Below are 17,534 nucleotides of genomic sequence, written 5' to 3'. Positions count from 1 at the left end.
TGGACGATTGGAGGAGGTGGTGAACGAGAACACAGCCAGCGCCCAGTGATAGCTGAACATTTTTGGCTTATGAAGTGAAAACAAAAAAAATATATATATATTTGCAAGTTCTTTTTATCTGCAAATGAATTACTTAGAAAGGAGCACTGTCTTTTACATCTCACTTATTGATTTAGAAGGATCGTTCTGGTGTGATTTTTCAGTTTAACGTAGATCTTAAAGTTTTGAGGACCTTCAGTTCTTTATCAGTTAAACTAATTATTAAAAAGTTAAACAACATTTATCTGACAAAAATTGACTTAATTTGTGTCAAAGAAAATGAARCCTGCAACATAAAAAACAGGTCCAAGTTGTTCCTATGTGCTTGACTGTGAATATATTTATAGAAGTTTGCTTCAGAAATTGATTCTGGTGCAGAAATAAGGCCTGGAAATGATGCAAAGCAGCAGCAAAATGCAGAAGACATAAAAAGTTAAGCCAACCTCAAAAGCCTTTTGCGGGCGTTAAATACGCCGTCCTACCCGATTCAAAGGATCTATGAGAGATGTTAGTGCCAGGTTTGAATGAATGTAAGAGGTCACAACCACAAATACAGAATGTTTTCTTTGTGAAAGACAGATTTATTTTCCGTTATGTTGCATTTTAGACACTGATCTGGAGCCTTTTACAACCTATGAGTATCGAGTGAGGGGCTGGAACAGCTTCGGCCCGGGCTCCACTGACGTTACGACGGTGACAACACGTGAAGACAAACCGTGGGGACTGGCCCCGCCCCGCTGGAGTCGGCTGGGCGAACGAAACGACATCGTCCAGATGCAATGGCAAGCTCCGGCCAGACCCAACGGTGAGTGTTTAACTTTCTCATGGTGAGGTGTTACGAAGCATCCTCTTTGTCTGTCCCTGAGTTCTGTTGGCTCTGTATGTGGATGGACTCAAATCTTGAAAAGACCTTCCTCTGTTTTATTTTAGGCATTATAACCCATTACGTTGTGCTGCGAGATGGACAAGAGCGTTACCGTGGAGATGAGAATACTTTTACTGATGTGGGAGGKATCGGGCCTTTTCAGGAGTTTGTCTACCAGCTGAGGGCCTGTAACCAGGCTGGCTGCACCGACAGCACAAAGGTGAGACAAATATATTTATCAGATCTTTAAAAAGTGCAGCTTGTTTTAAACCAATAAATTATTAGGCAATAAAATGGATACGGCTTCAGAAAACTTACCTCTATTTGGACGTTTTTATTGCTGGTCAACATCAAACAAAATCCTGATGTGTGGTGTAAAATGTACAGTAGTTTTATTTTGACAGTATTAAAATGTTTGAATGTCATRTGTCGCAATAAAGTGGCAGCTTGATATAATGAGGATTTGTTAGATTTGTTAACTTAATATACTCTGAAAACTTGACATTTTTAGTAKTCAAAAGAAGTAGATGTTTAATGAAGTATGTTAATAAGAAATATGTTATACTGCACTTATCTGAGTACAAATATTTCAGTTTTACTTCTTTCCTTTTGACCAAATTTCAACATTTGGCTTTATGACGTCATCATTGTATACAATAATCTGAAGTCTTTTTTCCAAACCCAAGCTGGAGCTAAATACTGATTTATGAAAATGTTCACATCATGCTTCTAGTGCTCAGTTTTATATCYCCTAATTATAATTTAGGCTTTCCATSCATCTGCTTTACCTGTTACGTTTCCACTGTAAGTCCGTGATGTTCATCTGCAGAAACAAATTATTTTAGCCTTATGTTTGCTCCCCCTCTCTATGCAGGACTCTGGATTTGCTGAGTCTTGCYGATGTTTGTGATAGTGGACATAATACATCCAGAAAGTATTCTCCCTTGCTATCTCTCTCGCTGTAGCTGAGCTGATATCACBGCAACAATTAATTTCATCGGCTTATCGCTGCTAAGCACTGTGTAGTGTCTTTCACAATTCTGTAAAAAAAATTAAGGTTGAATGTACCAAATGTGTAACCAAAGAATTGAAAGGAAAATTACCAAACAATTGACACATTAAGCAGTGAGGAGGCAAAACAATGACGGTTCAGTTCTCTATCAAAATTAATAGAACATAACAAACCTTGTGCTTAAGATGATTTAACATATACARTCTTTGTAAACCATCTTCATCTTCTTTTCTGGGTGTAATTTCTAATGCTGGAGAGAGAAAAGGCATTATGTATTACTGAGGATCACATGAYTGAAGGATCAGACATAAACTCTTAGATTTCATTAACTGCGTTCTTTTATTGAGAATATATTCTAACAATGTMTGCTTTAAATTTATGTAAAGCACTTTGAATTGCCTTGTTGCTGAAAATGTGCAATATAAATAAAATTACCTTACCTTTAAGAAAAATAAGGGTTTTAAAGACAATTTCTGATGTTTTTTTTATTTTGTTCCTTATAAGAACAYGACTCTTTATATGCTTCCAGATGAAGACAAACAGAATAATTAAAGTTTCTGAGCGTTTGCAGATCATTCTTAGAATTGCCTCAGCAAATACAGTGTACAAGTTTTAAGTAATGACTCAAAAGTGCYGTGGATGAATTCCTATAAATCACAGATTTTGCTGTGCTATTCTTTTTGCCTTTTTCTACATGTTCACGTCAGAAAAAGAMGACTCAGTAACRGAGTTGGATGTGTCAGGAACCCAGCATTCAGACTCCTGTGTTCCCTCTTTGTTCTTTTAGGCTATATTTCCCTCTTCCCAGTTGGGAAAACAATAAAATGCTCCCACACATAAACACCGTAGCTAAAGTTGCAGCTATAAACTGCTTATCAGAACTTCTGATGGTATTTATTTAATATTATGTCTCTCATACTTTTGAACATGTTCCTTTAATATTTCAAATACATAAAATTCAGTGTAATRTAATCTCTGAAATAGAATTAGCTTATTCTAATTTGTCTACTGTCGCTATGCTTGATTAGAAAARGTGATTGATGCAAGTCAGTGACTTGATGGAAAACCTTTTACTAATTTGAATAAAAAACTAAACTTGAAAACATTTGTTGTGAATTGGCACTATATAAATAAATCATATCCCACTACTTTTCTGACTTGCTACTAAAAGATGCTTAGGTAGATTTAGTTTTTTATACAGAAAGGTCCAACTAATATATCCAAGGTGACTTATTTATAAGTTATGATGGGATGGTTGATGGAGTACAACTAAACATTTGCGGAAAGGAAATCTTAAACTTCCTTGAAATATTTTCCCACATACTAAGTTTCTTGAGACTTTTGTTCTGGTGGAAAACCTTAACCGTGTGTGCATTCATGTACTCCAATACCCCAAACTCTCTGCAATCCATTTTTCCCCTCCATCTGGCTCACAAACAAGCTCACACACTCTCCCTGCAGTGGACGGAAGAGAAGTGAGTCGGATTAGTTTGTACAACGGTGAAAATTGGCCAAACAGTCCCAATTATGGGATAACTTGAACTAACCTAATACACCACCGCAATTACCTGGCATCAGCTCCCTCATACACAAAAAACACACGCACGCACTCACACCTGCTGCCTGTGAACAAACACAGACACTCACAAGCRCACACCTACTGTGACAACAGAAGGTGCTGATCTAATACGGTTGGTCACTTAGAGCGCGAGGAAGAGCGATTGGTCCTTCTGCGTCTCACAATCCTTTTGCCCTGTTCTCTCTGCCATTTGTCTCCTGTCGTTCGCCTGATCTAAGAGTCACAGTTCCCAGTTTCTCTTTACACTTATCTCCTTACTTTCTTAACCCCTTTCATCTTCAACACCATCACACTATCTAAGCAGCTGCTTTGCTTTCGCAGCTGCCATTTAGTCCGTCTTGTCTCCGTCTCACAGTCTCTCTGTGTTTGAGTGTTCGTATCTTTCTYTGCACARACATTTGRCATTTTAAATTACATGCACCTTTTAAGAAGTGTAATCTGACTGTCTCGATTAGTTGAGATCAAACAAKTATCTGAACTTTAGACTATGTAATTCTTGTTTCAGTAACTCAGTTCAAGTGGAGTACAACTTTAAGACCCATTCAGGCAAAGTGAGTTTAATTGTATTTCACTTTGCAGGATCAAGGCAGGAGAAAAGTGAAAACAAAAAACAAGTAAGAAACATTAAATTTCAGTGACAGAATAAAGGAAAGTGATAAACAGTTGGAATACAGACTACAATAGATGATGTTCGGGTTAATAATAGTCRAAGGCAAATGGTTAAAAATACCRCTAATGAAAATCCATACTTCAAMAAATACATGATTGAAACTAAACATGATTGAAACTAAACTTTGATAGTGTGTCACTTTAAAATAGGATGAGCTTCTAGAAACTTTACATGTCATTGAGTGTCACAGATTCATACATAGAGATTTAGGAGATGAAAATGTCCAAGCTWAAGGCGTCAGAAGCCGTTTTTAAGGCCTGTAGGTGTCAACACACAGTGGTATTTTGGGCTGATTAGGAWAGTAGACAACAAGAATACCAAATTGAGATTTTATTTTTGTTCATACAATCAATCTTTAAAGGATGAACTGCACTCTTGACTCAATTTCTATGATTTTTGAAAGAGAATCGATGATAACATGAAATAAAATATGTTGCTATACATCAAAACATTACATTTGTTCCCATTTTTTAAAAATATGAAAAATAAAACTTTTTATGCTTGCTTCAACGAATGAACTTTGACATCAACATAWTGCATTTRAGTACTTTAGACATTGCAGTAACGTTGCCAAACGAATGTCAGGATTAAGATTTAAAAGTGGGATTGAAGGGATAAAATCTGATTCGACTTAGTTACTTTCAGACGCATGCCTGTCAGTATTCCCTAGTTTTGTTAAGAATGATGTTCTTCTAATCACTGCAAAGGTGAATGAGCTTTATTTCTGCATTTCTGTTGCTTTTGAACCRACTGACATTTAAACTTTTRGCACACTGAGACGTTCCTGAATGATCCCATCCCTCCCTCTGTCTTCCTTACCTCTGTCTGCTCTTCCACCTTTGCTGTTTCCTCCTCGTCGCCGTCTCTGTACTTGAATGCATATACTCACACATACCTGTGTGTGTTTATCTGCGTGTGCGCGCTTGTATGTCTCCTTAGTTGTTGTAGCAGCGACCTAATTGCATAGCATTGTGTGGGACAGCTGGTGGAAGTGCTAGTGACAGTCTATTAAGGCAGGATATCCCTGTTGCCTTCAGCAGCAGATTGCCCTGTGATTCTGAGATCTCCGCATTTACCACCAGTCACCGAGTCCTGCAGACACAACACTAGGAATCGACAATAGGACGGTCACTCTCGTCATGACACTGAGCAGCTGCACTTTGCAAACAAAAGCCGAAGTCACTTATTGATTCTCCTTTTTATTTCTTTTATGTAGTTGCAGAAATAATAAATAGCTGTGTGTTTATTTAGTATACAAACATATATTTAATCATCTCTTTCATTTTATAAAGCTATTGCCAAGCTTTTAATTTGAGTACTTTTTTATGCTCTTATTTTATCAAAAAGGTTACTGTTTATAGGGATGAAAAATATCACATTTCCTGCAGCGCACTGCGATGAAGCTTTTCCTCATGAAAAGTTTCTCTTTTTGTTTAAACATCTGATTTCATTGTTTGCTGTAGTGCATCATCTATGCTGCAACAACAGCACGCATTTTCTTATTCCATCAGTCAAAAGAAGATTTTGTGGCACTTAAATAATTTCTTATGAACATATTTATATGGAGCAAAGTGGGTTCAAATTCTTGTTTTTATAGGGAAATATGAAATAAACACGCTCTTTCTCTTGAAGGTTTTCTCTTTATTTCTACAGGTAAATGATGGACTCTGGCTGACGAATCACTGTATTTTGCTTGGCCCTAAAATCCAGTTTTTTACCCAAAATAAAGTTTTTCTCTAAAAGCTGTGACTCCATGCTTTGTCAGGAATCTCTTGCTCTGTTGTTTAATCAAGATCCATTTTCTATGCAGTGTTTTAATGTGCTTTTCTTCTTGTTTAGGACTGTTGTTTTTTTTTTTAACTTACCATCGAGTCTTTTTGTCACTATTTGTTTCTTTTGKTGTGTTTTGGTCGGTAGGTGGTGGCCGTRACGGCTCAGGGCGTTCCAGAGGACGTAAAGCCTCCAGCGGTGAAAGCGATCAGCTCCTCCTCTCTCCATGTGAGCTGGTCTGTTCCTTCCCGTCCAAAGGGAGTCATCCAGAGGTACCACCTGAACCAGACAGGTGTCGGAACCATATTCACACACACTGGTGGACTTAGAAATTATACTGTAACAGGTAAGACATGAATCACACCGTTGGCGCTGTCTTTTTTCAACTTTTTTCCATAACTTTTTCCTAGTTTACTCTTTTCTCCACCTTTATTTCTTCCTTCTCTGTCCTTAGTATTCCTTTAGTGTTATTTGTTTTTGCTTATTTTTGTTGTTTTGTTTGTCGTCTCTGCACTATTTCCTTTAGATTTCTTTCTTTTCATTCACATTGTCACACTTGTTCTGCTGCTCTTCCCCTGATCTGCTCATTCTTCCTTCTTTTCCTGTTTAATTTAATATTGTTTGCGAGGTTCTATACACAATGTGTAATCTTCAAAAGACTGGAAGTCTGTGGAAGTCAGTGTAACTGTGATTTCACAATTTAAAGTCAATAAATCCTGCTGCTCTCGGGGTCATCTTATTCAGAAGAGACTCAATCGAAAATGTTCGGAGCTCCTAATCTGATTTGGTTTTCCTCCCCTTTTTTATTTTAACTTTCAAAAGGTGATTTTTTTTTTTTTTTTTTTTTAATTCAGAGGCCTTTATCCGCCTCACAGCTTTTTGTGCTGCTCCATCTTGGATTCAGACCAGGTATCAGCTCTGCCAGTAGCCAACTGACTATTCCCATGGTGTCTGTGGTTGGCTTGTATGGTCAGGGGTTGTGAGCATGTGTCTGTATGTGTAGGCATGAGGCAAAGCAAACAATGCCAAATAGAGATGGTAATGTGCTGCTGTAATACTGTACCAAGCACCAGCGTAAGCAACCAACGTGCGTGCGTGCGTGCGTGCGTGCGTGCGTGCGTGCGTGCGTGCGTGCGTGCGTGTGAAATGTTCGTATACCCCAGTGAGACACTGGAAAGCCATGAAATGAAGCCAGAAACACTTCTGGGCTGTCTTTCTTCCCTTCTTATGTCTTCTTCTCTTTCTACTTGTCTGCTTTGCAGCTCCATTTCATAGTGTACACTTCCTTTAAGAATAGTTTATTATTTTTATGTACTTAAATGTACTAAGTTAGCTGTGCTCAAGTAAAGACATCAGTGCTTTGTCCATTTTTGATATGGAAAGACTTTTTACGATCAGATTCTTATTTGGAATCATTCAGATACAAACAGATCCTAAGCTCTTTAAAAAAAGGGATGAACCAATATATTTATAGAAAACATTTTAGCAAAGAACCAGTTCATGTAGGATCTTTCAGTTTGTAGCAAACTTAAGTTATTTTTAGAAAACAGTCTCATAATTTAGGGTTAKGGTTAATGTAAATCAACACTAATGTYCTACAAACAATAGAGTTGGTAATGCCTCTTGTAGACATATTGGTTGAGCTTCTTACTCCTAATAATGGTACATTATTTACTTTCTTTCATCCTAAAGACTTGAGAACTGACTCAGAGCTCATCTGCTTCGTGTGTTTGTCTCCTGAATGAAGCTGCTGCCTGGCATTACCGTTTTACTTTCTATTAGGAAGTGCTCACAGACCCATGTTTCTTTTTATCCGTCTTCTCAAACACCCAGTTGGTCGTAGCACAATGAGCCACGTTTCTTCCTGTTAAAGGGGAGTTTTTCTTTCCACTGTCGCTGCATGCATTCTCAGTTTAAGGGATTGYTGCAAAGTCAACAACACAATAAAAGCGATAGTCTACTGTTGCCAAGCTGTCGATTTGGGTTTGGTAGTTATGAAAATGATGCAATTGAATTAGTCATTGAAACATCATCTGTTATGAATTGGTGCTGTATAAATAAGCTGAATTGAAGCTGAATTAAGAGAAGCACTTAGTTATTAGAGAAAAACCATTTGGAACTAATAATTAAATAATCAAATGCATCATGAAGCAACATAACATCTGCTTTAATTATTGAATTCAGGTAAAGAAACTCACAAACAAATCTAAAAAGAAAAGATGCAACACAGTTTCTCCTCTCCAAAGCMCAACTGAGGTCAGTGTCAAGAGTATTAAGCATTATACTATAACAAACTTTATGGCCCACTTTTGATCTAATTTATGTTGATCTGTGGGAGGGCTGCAGACTACAAACTAGGTTTAATGATATTGTAACAGAACAGAAGAGCGTGCCTCCCTGGATCAGACGTGTTGTTTACTTTTAATGAAACGAATTGTGTTTCTGCTCAGATGTTTTTTCCCATCTCTGTCTGGCTGCAGGGACAGTCGATTCTCTGATCTCACTTTGGTTTTGTTTGCCTCTCGTAACTGAGACAGGCCAGCAGTCCTGGTCTCTGCTTGCACTGGGCTTCGGATGTCTGCCGACTCCTCACGCTGGATTCAGAACTGGGTTTCATGCTTACAAAAAGTCACTGAACACACACCCAGAGGAGAGAGAGGAAGATGTGATCCTTCACAAAACTTCACCCAAAYCTGGTTTAACTCATAAAGGAAACAAAAACGTGTATTAATGTAGTTCTGACTCAGCTGGTAAGGCTTTCTGATTGTTTCCAAGATTCTTTTTTACAAAAAAAAAGTGACTTGTTTTACCAGGATCCTGAACGTCTGGAGTATTTGGCCTCATCAGAGGGTGAGCTACCAATCAGAGGTCAGATTGGGGTAACATAAAAATTACATCACAATTAAATATATGCTGTTTTATTCATTTATTATTAKTAGTATTTAGGTTTAGAAAGACAAAAAAAATCCAACAATCCATTTAAGCACCATGTTATGCAACTTTACATTTAAAGTTGCAAACATATCATTCCAAAAAAGACACATTTATGTTCAACGTGATTTAAAATCATTATTAATGTGTTTTAAAAATGTTGACATATGAGAGGAACTTTAGCAAACTTGTGGCACAACGAGTAACATGAACTTTTTTTAGATTCATGACCTTCATGGAATAAAATATTTTGGCTAGATTTAAAATTCTGCTGAGGACATTTTTATGTGACGATGAGAAATACATTTCAGGAACTGTTCAGCAGTTGTAGATTGAATATTTATCTCTATTGGACCTTTTTGAACATGTCCCATTTTTTTAAAGAGTACACAGTGTACAATTTTATGTCGAGTTCGGTTACAAAAATTCCTAAAAGCACAACCAAAACCCAAATCTTCAAAATGTTTTAAAGTCTGAGGAACTACTGATCAAGAATACTTACATTTTTACATTGATTTCATGGAACCAAAGTAAAAAAAATAAGAAAAAGGAGGAAAGAAGACAAACTTGAGAGCAAAAAGTGAAGTAAAGGGCACAATTCAACAGTGAGCAAAGGGGAAGCAGAGGAAGAACGAAGACAGATAAAAAGATTGATGAATGAATCTAAGTGTTTTCAATGAAATATGAACAGAAATAATTGCTGTGCTATTCCCTCATCCTTAATGTTTAATATGCCATTATTCATCTTCCTCTGCGTCTCTCCAGTGGTTCTCTGTCAGAGACAGATGCTCAAAAAGCTCTCATCCACACACTCGTTCAAACCACAGAAAGCAGACAAATTAACATTAGCAGGAAAAAAATGTCACATTTCTCATTTACATGTTGTTAAAATTTATTGAATCAGGTAAATGTCTGTCAGACAAAAGATGCAAAGTGTTTGAATATTTCTGCAACATTTGTGTCATGTGGAGGCTTATCTTTCAACATCTGTTTTAAGTTCATTTTTGTCCTTCCTGTAAATATCATTCCTCCAATAAACTCTCCTGTCTTACAAAATTATTAGAAATAGTGTGACAGAATGAGTCTGATTTGCAGTAYTTGTCTAAAAACAGATAATTGCCTAAAARTACCCAAAAGCAATTTGTGTSCAGCATTTCCTGTTTATCCTCTCATTGCCTTAGGAAACRGACTCTAATGGCKTTTTTTTAACAGTTTTAAAAAGTGACACTTCATAGAGAGAATTAAGCACTACTGTATAGCAACACCCCATGTGAATCAATATTAAGTATTGCTATCATTAGCTCCCAATGAAATATYGCCTGCAATTATATAGATTATGGCATTAATCATGTGTTTAATTGGTCTTTTGCAGGCTCGTTATTAATTCAGAACAGCAGGGAATTGAGTATGTTCTTTTATTTATTAATGCAACTCCACCGTCGCCCCAGACTTTCACTTGTTCAGGTTAAAGATTGAGGCATCTAGACAAGAGAAAAGAAAGAGGGGAAAAAAATAGAATTGCCAGATTTGATCCTGCCTCTCATTTGGAAAGTTGTCAAAAAGGACAGCGGGACTTTTAATGCCTAAAATGATGTTCTCTAAGGAATCCTGAACTTTAGCTTCCCAACTGTTCTGATTCATTGCCAGGTCCTTTGGTATGAACCTAGAGGTCGTTCAGAGCAGAACAATCAAGACATACAAACAGTTTTTTTATTGCATTGGGTTTGAGAAATAAAAAAAAAAAAAGCGTATGATCTAGAACTTTAATGCAAAGAAACTTTCTWAGAATTAAATAATTGATATATTTGTAATATTACCCCATTTAAAGTATGGTTTGTTCTCTTGCAAAACAAACTAAAGATGGTTTATTAGGTTAAGTTCTTTTCAATCAGGCATTTTCAGCACCATGGAGAGCGCAGCCTTAAGCGGCCAGAATAAAACATTTAGGATGTTCTGATTTACTTTGTCATCCAGCTGTTGGCAGAAAATAATCAACTTTCCTGATAATTAAAGAGTCGTTCATGTTTTTCAGTTTTACAAGCTTTACACCGCTTTCAGAATCTGTACGATTCACCGTAACTGATGGAGTCATGAATTCTGCTCTCAACCAGGAAATCCTAATAGGAAATGTTTGATCATCGCTTTGTGGCCTTGAGCTCAAGAGCTCTTGGATTGTGTAGCTGGTCATGGATCCAAAGCACAACAACAAGTCCACCTATGAATAACTAAACAAAMCAAACTGAAGTTTTTGGAGCMGTCTGGATTAAAATCCAGTTGATCTGCTGTGGCATGATGWTTATGCTCCAGAACAGTCAAATGAATTAAAATSGTTCTCCTCAGAGGTTTGGCTGTCGTTTCCGTCACATTGGTGTAAAAGTGTCGTTGCTAGTGATCAAAAACAACTGATGGTCGTTATAGGCAGATTTAGGGAGGGGCATTAAGTTTTCACTTGGAGCCGTTCTGTGTTTACCGGAGTTTTCCTTGCCAGGTTTTATTTTCTTCTTAAACTAAAACATTCAGATGTGACAAAGGAAATCTGTAAGTGGGCAAAKACTTTCTCACAGCATTCTGCAGATGCAGATACATTGAGACACTTCAGATGTTTGTATTAGAGRCTGTGTGTAAAATTTAGGCCCTTAGAGAGAATCAGCTTTAAATCCAAATCTCATCATCCAGTTTTTTATACATTCAGGTTGTAACACAAGTCAATCTGAACAAATAGTTTAAATGAAATATTTAAAAAATCCCAATATAAATGTATGTTTATAGTTTATGTAAACTTCTGTCTGGATCTGTATGCGAGTCTGTGTGTGTGTATGCGTGTGTGTGTGTGTGTGTGAGTGTGTGCGTAAATGTTGTGCAAACAGTTTCAGTGTGTGCTTTACTCTAGTTGCAGCTCCAGGTTGCAGCTTTGTTTTCTTTAGATTTCTGTGAGTTTGAACCTGAGCTCATCGTTGCAGCTCAGACAGTCCCTGCATCAGGAAACCACGACGGGAAGTCAAACTCTTAATTATTCAGGAGAGGTGTTATCAAAGCTCTCTTCTCCTTCTCTCTCTGTTTTATTTCTTCCCTTTGTTCTTCATGCTTTTCAGTAAATAGATTTTACTTCTTTTTTTTTAACTCGTGTTTTTGTTTTTTTTATTTCACTTCTTCACGTTCTCMTCCTCCTGTCTCTTTTGAGTCTCTTTTCTTTCACTGTATCAAGTAGCTGGTATGATGTGGTGACATTTGCCTATCACTCTCTGTTATACTCTAATACAAACAGGAAATGGCAACCTGTCAATAAAATGCCATTTTAGATCAGCCAAACTCCAACGTGGATTAATTTAAGCAAATCTGGAACAGCCATTCCCCGTCCTGCCACTCGTTTGTTCTCCTGCTCCTCTCTGACATTTCACTTAGACGGAAGAACTTTTTTCCCCTTCCCTCTGCCAGACTGCCTCTGTCTCGGTGGCGCTACGCTTAACACCATCRCTCTCAGGTCTCTGCTGTGTCCMGTTCTCACAATGACGGTGGCAACCTTGTCTCACTTCATGCCACTGAAATTTCTCACAYCTTTTTATTTTTACTTTCTACTGATGGACCATTAAAATGAGCAAAGCTTTTTCTCTTTTCATAATCAAGCCTGTAAGCTTACAGATGCAAATACTCGTTCTGTTTCTGCGCACACACACACACACACACACACACACACACGCACACACACACACCCACACACGCACACTGTGTCATTTCTCATTTCTCCTGCAGAGCAACACTGCCCTCTTTAGGTTGAATGTTTAAGGTAATTGGGAACGYYGAAAGGATCTTGAAAGTTGTGTGTTTGCATCTGGACACCCTCAACTATTGAACCAAGAGAAATATTTCTACTTCCTTTAGCAATTTTTAAAAAAAAWTTTTTTAAACTAATGTAATGACATCGTTGTTCTTCCTTTTGATTCAGAGACAAATTCTTTTTTTTAAAAAAACCATTTCCAAATGTTGACACAAGTGTAAACTTTAATTTATAACTCACTTTTATGCTTGAAATTTCTATTTGATTTTATAWWTTTGACAAGCCATAAATCTTTACCTCTGTTTTTTCATTCCAGTTTGAAGGTTACGATTTGTGTCTGTTAAATGTTTGGATTCATTGTGACCGCTACGTTGAGACTTATGGTGCACGAACGTCTAGTGACGGCTTGCTGCCTCATTCAGTGTTGGAACAAATGACATTACTTGCTGTGTAGATACATTTACTATGGTAGAGCACACAYACATGCACACACTAATGCACACACTTAGTTTGACAGTTAAGCAGTGTAACACAGCCTTATGCCACAACCTTAGTGTTTTCGTATGGCTGGCAGATTTCCTTTATTAATCCAAACTCAGAGCAGCGTTGTTGGCACATTTGCACATGCATACAGACACACACACTCGCGCGCGCGCGCGCGCACACGCACACACACACATACACACACACACACACACGTAGGCTGATCAGAGGTCGGGCTAAGCGTTAAGCAGGCTGAGCAGCAGAAGGAGACGTGAGGAAGACTCGGTGAAGCTTTTGCTGTGGGTTGGACTTGGTGTGTGTGCGTGTGTGTGTGTACTGGTTGTTGCACGCTTTTTTCTCGGCATGTCGTCGACAGGAGGGATTTTCCATCAAACAGCTGAGTCAAACTTTTCCTCTAAGTATTAATACCTGGAGGCAATTGCACACATTCACAATAACTGTGATTGCAGGTGATCGTAGTTTTAAAGCTTTAACTTAATGATCATTTAAGAAAGTTTCCTTTTACTGTTACAAAAATTGTACATCAAAATTTTTGAGTATTCAAAATAAAAACGTAATAAATGAAGAGATGTATGGTGACGTTCAAAGATCATAATTCACTCACTACATCTCTACAAAGATTTATTTGGATGTGAGTCGTTATTAGTGTGAAACATTTTCTCAGTGCCTATATTGTAGGGAATAAAGCAGAAATAAAGAATTCAACACACTATATTATGCAGTCATCCCTTTGAAATGTCAATTGAGTTCTTTCATTCCTCCTTTGAATTTGATTTGCAAGCTGTTGTATGTTGTCAGTTAAGTGAATGACCATAAAATACCCAGTCGACCCTCGTGGCAGCGCTGAGAATTTGCATTCCTCCCCCCAGGTCCGCCGAACATCAAAAGCCAGGCATAAAATATACATCTGCATAAAAAAGTTGTTTCCGGTACGAATAGATCTTTTGCTGTGTTGAATTTTTAGCAACTTCTAGTATTAAAATACATTTTTTTTAAAAACTGATTTTATGTGGTTGCACTTAAAGTACCTTTGAGACGCTCTGTGGCTTTTTTTTTTTTTTTTAGTCCGTATAGCTGGTGCCTATAAATAAATCATGTCTGGACAATGTAGCCTAAATGCATACAGAGGTATCATAATTATCATAGATCAAAAGCTGATGACATTACAGCGTTAGACCAGTCCTATCCCATGTCAGTTCCATGGCTGCCCATCTTTACGTTGTTTCATTATTGAGTTATGGCATGCATAATTTAACACCGACAGATATGGATCCATCCGTTGAGAGAGTGGAAAGAGCTGAGGAAGAGAGAAAGACAGGACAAACCTGCTTTTTTCTATTTTTTTTCTCCTTTCGCCCTTTTTTTTCTTCGTATATATATACATATATATCCTTGTATCTCTGAACAGGATTGCAGACAAATGGGGTTGTATAAATATGTTTCAGATCAGGTTTGTGTGCTTATGTACCCATGAGGGGTTACTCATTTTGATTTAATTAGTTTTGACCATGTGCTACAGGTTTGCAGCCGTACACAGACTACAGCTTTGTGCTGGTGGCCTGTACGACTGTGGGATGTGCAGCCAGCGAACCGTCCACAGGACGCACCCTGCAAGCCTCGCCCAGTGGTATGCACACACACACACACACACACACGCACGCACACACACACACGCACTGGACACACACCTTTGACGCTTTGCAGAAATTTTAGAATCTTTTTATAGTAATATGCCGTGGTTTGATGTGAATAGAAAATTTGTAAAAGGCATCTTTTTTCTTGATCATCATTATTATTATTATTTTAATGTTGTAAAAATTTATGCATTTTTTAAATTTTCCAGTACATTTTTTTCATTGCATTTCCCTTCATTTCTCCCTGTTTCCTGCTTAATGTAAATGGCAATCTCTCAATTTTTTATGAGTACATGTATCTCTTTCCACATTTGTCCTCCTATTTTCTTTACTTTAATCATTTTAGATTTTTATGGTCTTTGCCTTTCCATATTCATTTATGTATCGTCTGTAACTCGTTCTTGTATTTTAAACTTTTCATTTTCTCTCCACTTTCTAAAATTAAGTTCACATGCATGTTCTGTGTGACTTAAATGTTTTCTTTGTTTTTATAAAGAGTTTAGATCTCAAGCTTTATAAATATTTGGAATATTATTTTACTTTTAAAATCAGATATTTTTTATGTTTAAATGTTTGCTTTCTTCTGGCGTATTGTCCTCTTTTTTCTCTGTTCTTAACATCTTTTTTTCTGAAGATTTTACATTTATTGTAAAAGTGTCTCTGTTTTTATTAGGCCTTTCATATGTAAATTTGTTTTGAAATATTAATTTTAATATTAAAATAAAGATTTCATTTCTAAAAAAGGATAGACGCCATTAACTAGACTCATCCTCCCTCTCCTCTTAATTTCTGCCTTCCTCCAGGTGTGTGGTCAAGCCCCAGACACCTGATAATAAACACATCTGCGGTGGAGCTGTACTGGGATCCGCCGTCTCAGCCTAACGGACACGTCTTCCGGTACCGGCTGATCAGAGACGGTCGCACTGTTTTCACCGGAGACCACCAGGACCAGAAATATATCGACACTGGACTCCTGCCAAAACACAGGTTGAGCACAGACACGGATGACGAGTTTGTGGAGCGGCGATGACTTTTAGTATCTGTATCTTAACTTGTGCATATGTTCATGTCGAGGTCGCCGTCGTTTTAAAATCTTTGCCGTCGCTCTGACCACGCCTCTCTCGGGGCTTCGCTCTGTTTGCATCATTTAATGAGCAAATATTTGACATACCAATGACAGATGCAAACATTATCCCGCCCGCGAATTAAAATCATGAATCAGATTTGGTTTTGCTTGCAGACGGCAGCAGAGCGTAGATTTTATTTATCTGTTTATTTTTATTTAATCTTTATTAATCTGTTTCTCTTTTTTTATTACAAAATCGATTCTCTGCATTCATTATAGAGGCGTGAAACGGTACCTTTTCTCCAAAATTGAAAAGTTAGGATAACATCCCGCTCCACTCCCATCTCTCCCATGTTTTAGTGTGAGAGAAAAGGAAGGAAGCAAGGCGACAGGACTGTATGTGTGTGTGACGTTTAATTTTCCCTAATTCCAGATAGTCAGCCAGAAGGCATTCCTGTCCGGACCCTTCGCTTCTCATCACTTGTCTTGCCTCCCGTTCTCCCCGTCCCCCACCCCTCGGCCTCTATCCATCCCTTCCCTGCTATCATTTCCCTCTTACCTCATTCTCTTCCTCTTTCCCTTCTTTTCCCAATTTAGCCCTGTGCCAAGAATTACACAGGGAGCACCGGCCCCATTATCCGAGCTGACTCGTGTGTGCGCGTGCAAGTGTGCAGTGTGGCACTTCTTTGTGTGCGCGCGTGGGACAGCTCAAAGTGGCCATTGATTATTTATGACAATGTTGATTAGCTGTCACTTTGCTTGGGCAGCCCAGGAAGTGTCTAAGATGACGAGAGAATTAACCTATTCCCTCTGGCTGGCCCCGCAGGACACACACACACATTCACACATTCTTGGATTTCCATCCAAACAGATGCAAATGCTCCACTCTCTGATTACCTAATATGCACTCTCGCACACACACAATTTTACTTTTGATATCCCAAGGCGGTGTTTACATTTAGGTAAATATCTTCCAATGATGAAGTGTTGAACTTCATTCTCCCACTGAAACCGTATGCCATGATAAAATTCTTCCTCTCCATCACACTCGATCTCTTCTTCACCCCCTCCCTCCCACAATCCCTCTCTCTCTTTCCTCGCCTTGGTTGATGTGTCCCACTGATGTGTGTTTGTTATGTTTTTCTGTGTGTCTGCGCTTGTGTGTAAAAGTAACATATGAGTAGTTTTAATATGTTTTCGTGAGTGCGTTCTAAGCCAGTGCCGAGGCGCTAATGGCCTCCTGTTTAAAAAGCTCGGCACATGAACAATAACCCAACATCACCGCCTATTAATGCATGTGTGCCGGAGTTTATAGCAAATTAAAGGCTTTTAATGTTAAATGGTGGCCCACTTAGACAGTTAATGTAGGACTCGGCACCAAGCAGCCACATGCTCTTAAAAGGGAAATCTATCTTATGATGTCATGAGCCGGAGAGGCAGCGAGGGGATCGAGAGACGCTCCGAGACACATGAGAGAGAGAGAGAGGTGAACCTCAGAGACAAAGAGTGAAGAGGAAATAAAACTGGAGTTTCTGTTTTGGCATCCACGAAGACATGTGTGATTAAATGTTCTCTRGAAATTGTTAGGTATTATTTAATAATATAACGAAATTCTAGTGAAATTAGAGAAATTTAAGCTCTACACCAATTTTTTCCAGACATTTTTCACCAGATATACAGCTTTGGGAA

The 17,534-nt window shown here is 38.0% G+C and overlaps 1 protein-coding gene across 1 annotated transcript in view; it reads left to right on the top strand.

Annotated features, from left to right (window-relative positions):
- ush2a (Usher syndrome 2A (autosomal recessive, mild)) overlaps positions 1–17,534 on the top strand; it is a 195,365-nt gene that overhangs the window by 140,272 nt on the left and 37,559 nt on the right. The window contains exons 65-69 of the mRNA XM_017303876.1: positions 647–844; positions 970–1,124; positions 6,083–6,281; positions 14,665–14,772; positions 15,583–15,766. Of these exons, the coding sequence (XP_017159365.1) occupies positions 647–844; positions 970–1,124; positions 6,083–6,281; positions 14,665–14,772; positions 15,583–15,766 (844 nt within the window). The remainder of the gene's footprint in view (positions 1–646; positions 845–969; positions 1,125–6,082; positions 6,282–14,664; positions 14,773–15,582; positions 15,767–17,534) is intronic.

The sequence above is a fragment of the Poecilia reticulata genome, linkage group LG3 (genome assembly GCF_000633615.1).
Source record: "Poecilia reticulata strain Guanapo linkage group LG3, Guppy_female_1.0+MT, whole genome shotgun sequence".
Lineage (NCBI taxonomy): Eukaryota > Metazoa > Chordata > Actinopteri > Cyprinodontiformes > Poeciliidae > Poecilia > Poecilia reticulata.
Note: the sequence above shows the minus strand (reverse complement) of the source record. Positions and strands in the feature narration are given on the sequence as shown.